This window comes from Melospiza melodia, chromosome 28 (assembly GCF_035770615.1).
Source record: "Melospiza melodia melodia isolate bMelMel2 chromosome 28, bMelMel2.pri, whole genome shotgun sequence".
NCBI lineage: Eukaryota > Metazoa > Chordata > Aves > Passeriformes > Passerellidae > Melospiza > Melospiza melodia.
This window is the reverse complement of record NC_086221.1, coordinates 8082713-8089075: the sequence shown is the minus strand read 5'-3', so window position 1 is coordinate 8089075 and position 6363 is coordinate 8082713. Positions and strand designations below refer to the sequence as shown.

General features: G+C 52.9%; 1 protein-coding gene across 1 annotated transcript; it reads right to left on the bottom strand.

Annotated features, from left to right (window-relative positions):
- Positions 1–286: 286 nt before the first annotated feature.
- Positions 287–6233, bottom strand: DCLRE1B (DNA cross-link repair 1B). The gene is made up of 4 exons (XM_063177812.1): positions 6030–6233; positions 5780–5924; positions 5410–5589; positions 287–5316 (listed from the first exon to the last, which is right to left on the bottom strand). Exons 1-4 carry the CDS (start codon positions 6216–6218, stop codon positions 4466–4468), a joined length of 1365 nt encoding a protein of 454 aa, XP_063033882.1. The 5' UTR covers positions 6219–6233; the 3' UTR covers positions 287–4465.
- Positions 6234–6363: the final 130 nt, after the last annotated feature.

The following is a 6363-nucleotide window of genomic DNA, read 5'->3' as shown; positions in this document are numbered from 1 at the left end:
AGGGTGTGGAGTCTCCCTGGCTGGAGCCATTCCAGACCCACCTGGACACAATCCCGCGCCGTGTGCTCTGCCGTGACCCTGCTGGCACAGGCAGGTGGGACCAGGGCAGATGCTCCCAAGGGATTGAGTGCAGTCAGGTCACCAACACCCACTCAAGAAGTCCACAGCATTTTTTCCAAAGTCAATGTAACAGAAACGTTTATTTGCTTTCTGCCAAAAGTTGACAATATTTAAAAATAAAAATTACAAATAGTCTTACCAAAATTCAGACTGAGAGTAGGTTTAGATTACATATTGGGAAAACATTCTTTATTCAGAGGGTGGTAAGGCCTTGGCACAGATTCACAGAGAAGCCACAGCTGCCCGACTCCTGGAAGTGTCCAAGTCCAGGTTGGGCAGAGCTTGGAGCAGTGGAAGTTGTCCCTGCCCATAGCAAGGCTGGGAACTTGATGATCTTTAAGGTCCCTTCCATGCTCACCCATTCCGTGATTCTGTGAAAACCTCAGAAACTCTCAGAGTTTCCTGTTTACATGAGCACAACACAACAAGTGTGACCCCCCTCCACCAAACACTGCCCAGAAGCTCTGTAACCCTCTGAGACAGGGAGGGCTCAGTCCTCGGGACAGGATTCTCTGCAGGCTCACACGGAACACGATCTCACCTCCCCAGACCTGCCCAGGCAGTCCCAGCCTCCTGGTCAAGGTCTGTCCCAAAGGTTTTATTGCACAACCCGTGGCTGTGCCTCAGGCTGGGCCTTGGCCAAGGGCAAAGCCACAGCCAGAAAAACCTCAGCACGGCAGTGGCTGTGGCAAAACTTCCCAAATTCAGCAGAAGGAATCACAAACAGAACATCCACAGAACACACAGAACATCCACAGGAGCTCACCTCACATGATTATCAAAGTGATTTCAACGTGTTTTAGTACTTTTTCAGAGAACTCCATTAAAAAAAAACACAAATATTTTAGGCTTTGGAGTGAGTCCAAAGTGACACCACACCATAGAGGTAATTATGTAAACTCATTCATTTTCTGGTGAAGGAAAGCTTTCACCATTGCAGTTTTTTTAATCTAGAAAGAAGCCCTGTGCTGCAGGAACAGAAGGGAGAAGTTTCTGGAAGTGCTTTGGCCTCGTAATTGGGGAAGCAGAGTGAGAAACCCAATCCAGCAGCGCTCTGGGGTGGTCCCTGCAAGGTGACATTGCACACTTGTCTCTGTGGAGCACAGGAGCAAGGCAAGTTTTACCTCAGCCTTTCAACAACAACCTAGAGAACAATTTTTCCCTCTCCACAGCATCAACAAGGCACTCCTTCTGCTTTCTTACTGTTCTGAGAAGTTAGAGCCAACTGAGCTGTCCACAGTGCAGTGATTGACCCTCCCCAGGCAGCTCTGCTCCAGAACCTGCCCTCACAACACGCCAGCATTTGATCACAGCTTGGTTAAACAGCACTGAAAACTTGCCAAGGGGAACTCGGCTCGTTCCTTGTTCCTGTGCAAGGCCTTGGCTGAGCTGTTTCCCCCCTCTGGGGCTTGGTTCCCAACTGTGGAGCAGAGATAAGCAGCTGGAGCATGCTCTGTGTGTGTAGATTTGGGAGGACTTTGCTCAGAGCACGTTCTGTTCCCTGCCAGGATAACTGAAGGTTCTGAGCATGCAGCCCTGAGATCCCCTCAGCTGCTGGGCTGCAGCTTCTCCCTGTCCCTGCTTTGAACAAAACACACCTGTGGGCAGCAGTGCAGCTGAGCTGGGGGCAGCAGGCTCAGAGCCTGCTCCCCATGACACCCAGCTGGGAGCCAGGAAAACAGGGCCATCCTGGAGTAAAGTGTGAGGGACAACAAGGCCTGCAAGAGCCAAATATTTGCTGCCAGAAGACTTCATGAAATCTTTTAGGTTGGAAAATTCATTTAAGATCACAGAGTCCAACCCTTAGCATTGCCAGTCCATCACTAAACCCATCTTCAGGGGAAGCTGAAGGATGCCCAGAAGCCCCAAGAGTCAGCAATTCCAATTTTCCCCACAAGGCCCCATTTCATCTTCCAGCATTTTAGGACAGCACACAAAAGTAGTATTTAAATACCTAACAGGGAGGAAGCGTTTGGCACAAAAATGCCTTGTGCACCTGCTGTGCTGAGGCAAAGATCTCCAACAGACTGTTGGCCAAGTCCCCCCTGCTTCTACTGCCTTTTAAAGCCACAGAGATTTTAGGTTTCCTTGGCTCAGCATGATGGATAATTCCCTCCTCAAGTGGGAGGAATTACCTTTTCAGCTCTAGAAAGTGAAGCCAGCAATTTATTCTGCAGCTTTAACTGAGCACACAGAAAGGGGATGCAGATCCCCAGACTCTGAAGTCTGCAATGTTCACTTGTCTGTGCATGATTAAAGCTCAGATTTACCCCTGTAAAAAATTACCATTTACAACTCCTTTTTGCCCAGAGGCTGACCAGGAGGTTCTCCACCTCATTGACTTTAATAAATGGATGATAAGAATAAAAGAGGAAAGGCTGGATGCCACAAAACATCAAATCTCCCAGGTCATTTGCAACATGCCCAAGTGGAGCAGTGACTCAGAAGGTGAGCATTCCTCCCCAGCAGTACAGAAGCTGCTCAAAGCAGGACCTGGAATTTGGGAGTTCTGGCAGTGCTTCACTCTCCTGCCTGTCAAATGAGTCACTTGAATTTCAATAATATTTAAATAACAGCCTGCATCTCCCAGGCAGCAGCAGCAGCCAGCACACTACCAGCACAGCGCTGTCATTTCCATGTTACAAAACGTGCAGGTGTCTCCACTCACACCCACCTGCTGGAGCTCTGCAGTTGAGCTTGAGCAGGAAATAATCCACACACAAAACTCCAGGCAGCAGGACACAGGGCCCACAGCTCAAGCCGCCCTTGCAGCTTCACAGGACACTGTTTGTCACCTCCAATGTCCCCATGGCAGCCGGCAGGCAGAGCACAGCAGCCCCAGGGACAGGCACTCCTTATGTAACAGGGACAAACACTGCCATGCCTGGGAAAGCACAGGGCTGGCACTCAGGAGTCACGTTTGCCAAACAAACAGCTCTGCAAACATCCCCACTCTGGCTGTCAACACCCTCACTGTTCTGGACAGCCCTGTTTGTGACTGCTGCATCCAGGGGCACCTCTGCTTTTCACAAGGCCTGGCTTCCCTCCACGAGCAAACTTCCTTTTCTGTCTCAACTCAGGGAATTCAGCCCATCTAGCTGCCACTTGGAAAGGCCCCGTAGGACACTAGGTTCAGAAAATTCTGAAACATTTTGCCTAGACAGCACCAAAAGGAGGATCAAGAGAGCTGAGGCACAAACTGGTTTGCTGTTCCAGGCCAGTGCCCAGTGCCCATTTCCAGTCCAGCTGCCCTGACCGTGTGAGGGGCCAATGTGAAATGCTGGCAGTGCTGTTTGGCACAGTCAGCTGCAGTGGGTACCCAATGCTTGTCACACCACAGACACTTCCCAGCTGTGCCAGGCTGGGGCTCTGCAGCCAATCCAGAGTGGGAGAGTGCCCAACCTCCAACTAACAGAGCCAGTTCTGCTGTTCAGCCACAATCTTTGCAAACAATGCTGCTCAGACTCATCACTTCACACCACCAGGCAGATGTTTCACTATCTCCCATTCCATTTGCCACTGCAAGACAAGAGCAGGCAGAATACTGCCAGTTACAGGAGTGCTTTGCAATCAAACAATTCAGAGGTGCAAGAGACTGCAGAGAATTCAGTGACCCACTCTGCAAAGCCTACAGCTCAAGAACCCAGACAATTCCCACTTTTTCTAGCCACAAACCTGAAAAAGCACTACCAATTAGCATTGAGATGGCTCTTTCAGGAGAGCAGGAACTTGGCTGCACTTGGCTGGCTGGATGCAAAAGCTGCAAGTAATAGTAGATTAACTGATAGAAAACAGATTATTGCATTTCAAGACACTTCCTTTTCTAGATTTCTTTTAGCATCATTTTTCAAAAGCACCTTAATAAAAAAGATTTGTAATACACTTCTGAATGAACTGCTCATAATCAGTGAGGTATCACAGACTTACAGAAAGGAGAATCTTTGAGGCTCTCAGATTCCCCCCCCTTGCTCCATTAATCACATTCCAGCCATTAATTACTCAGCTGCAAACAGCTCACACCCTCTGCAGCTCTGCCTGAATCAGCCTCTCAGTGACTTTTCTAACAGGGGACGGGCAAGTCACTGCAAAAGGTGGACACAAGGCACACAGACAGTGGGACCACAGTGCCCAGCACAGTGTGGGGACAGAGCAGATACAGAAATAAATAAAAAAAAAAGGCAAATTTTTAAGTAGTACCATCTACAAACGGTTTCTAGTTTCCTCTTTGTCCTCTTTATAGAGGTAAAGAAAATAGAGCCCCAGAGCTGAGCTCCTCTCTCCTAATGGTAAACCTGAGCATGAGGCAGAATGAAACACTGCTACCTGCTGCACCAGCAACATCACACTAATTTTCAGGGTGTGTGTCTTTCTTTTGAAGAAAGTCTTCTACCAGCTGATCAAACTTCTGTGAGGAAAACTGCTTTAGGACGTGCAAGGGAGTGAGTAAATACTGCTCTGCTAGTCCAGGTGCAAGGTGCTCACTGGAAACAGGTGCTGCTCCTGCTGCTCCCAGCTGTTTCCCACTCAGCTCTTCCTTCTCACCCCTGTGAGAAGTGCACCGTTCTTTTGAGCAGAGAGCTGGCTCACAGTAGTGCTGAGGAGCTTTAACATCTGTAAACACTTCAGGTTTCTCAGTATTTTTCTCTGGGGAGTCATAAACAACCCCTCGGGGCACAGAACTCCCCAGGGCTCTTTTCCAGAGACTTGTGGGTTTCTGCCCCCTCCTTCGGCTTTGCTGCTGTCCAGACTCTTGCACAGGCTTTGAGACTGTGAAGTCAGGAAGTACTTGGGGAGCAGAGCTCAGATATTCCTGAAAGTAAACCTGGCACATGTCATCCTTCACAATGGGAATGATGGAGCAGGGTTTCAGCCACTTCACAAACTCACGCAGCTCCTCAAAGGACGAGTGATCCGAGTAGGGGACGAGGTGGATCTTGGGGTGGGTGACCTTCACGGGCCTGCCCGTGGGGATGATGGCAATGGTGGGGTGCTGCGCATTCCAGGTGACCAGCGTGTCCCAGCAGATCTCGGTGACGTCCACGGCCCGGATCCAGCCCGTGCCCTCCTCAGCAGTGAACACATCGGGCAGCTCCAGCAGCCGCATCTGCTCCAGGCGCCAGGGGCTCACCACCACCCACGTGCTGAACTCCAGCGCCAGCTCCACCAGCAGCGTCTCCTTGCCCAGGGTGTACACACCTGCCAGGGGAGCGGCGGCTCAGGGACAGGGCAGGCACGGGGGACACGAGCCCTGGTTTGGGCCGTGCTGGCAGGAGGGAGGGCAGCACTCACCGATGACCACGTGGTGCTGCGGGTGGGCACGGATGAGGCGGGCAGCCTGGCGGGTGGCCAGCGCCCGCGAGGGCAGGGCCCGCTGGGGGTGGCAGTGCGTGTTGTCCAGGTACAGGCGGTCGATGTGGCGGCCCCTCAGCGCCGGCTCGCCCTGCATGGCGCTCGTGTAGCGGAAATCTCCTGCAAGGACAGGGATGGCAGGGCAGGGCCCAGAGAGAGTGCCGAGTTTCCCTCAGGGAGGATATTTCAGAACCATCTGCTCACAATTCTGTGCTATGTGCTCTGCTTAAGCAAAGTGCTGGGACCAGGTAACCCACTGCAGTCCCTTCCAACCTAACCCATTTTGTGATTGTAGGAACCTGCCCTGTACCTGTGTAGAGGATGGTGCCAAAGGTACCCTCAAAGAGGAACATAACGGAGCCAGGGCAGTGGTTGGAGTCGATCAGCGTCACCGTCACCTCACCCACGACATGGCTCTGCCCCACCTCCAGTGGCCGGATCCAGCACTTCGGCACCTGCAGAAGCCAAGGTGAGGGCAGGGTAGGGCAGATGACAAGGGCTGGGACAGGCACATGGGGATGCCCAGGCGATGAGGGCAGAGGCGGGCGGGACACACCTACCTGCAGGCGGTGATGCAGGAGGCGGGCGGTGAGCGGGGAGCAGTACAGCGGGCGGCACCAGGTACTGGACAGCCCCACCGTGTGGTCCGAGTGCATATGGGATAGGAAGAAGAGACGAGCGCCGGCCGCCTTCCGCAGGCTCCAGAAGTCCACGGCGATGGGGGTCCCGGCCAGCACCGTCCCGCTCATGGTGGGCGAGGACCCCGCTCCCCTCACGCCGGTTTTGGCGGGAAGCGCCGCGCACGCGCAGGCGGGGCGGGGCGGGGCCGGGCCGCGCGCCAGGGGCGGGGCGGAGTCATGCGCTTGAGGGTCACGTGGGCGGGGCGGTGGGGCC

Bases quoted from the DNA above. Each gene is read 5' to 3' on its own strand.
- DCLRE1B (XM_063177812.1), bottom strand. From the start codon at position 6,218: ATGAGCGGGACGGTGCTGGCCGGGACCCCCATCGCCGTGGACTTCTGG. The intron at 5,925-6,029 runs GTAGGTGTGTCC...TGGCTTCTGCAG, and splicing joins TCCTGCATCACCGCCTGCAG to GTGCCGAAGTGCTGGATCCG. The intron at 5,590-5,779 runs GTACAGGGCAGG...CTGTCCTTGCAG, and splicing joins TGGCACCATCCTCTACACAG to GAGATTTCCGCTACACGAGC.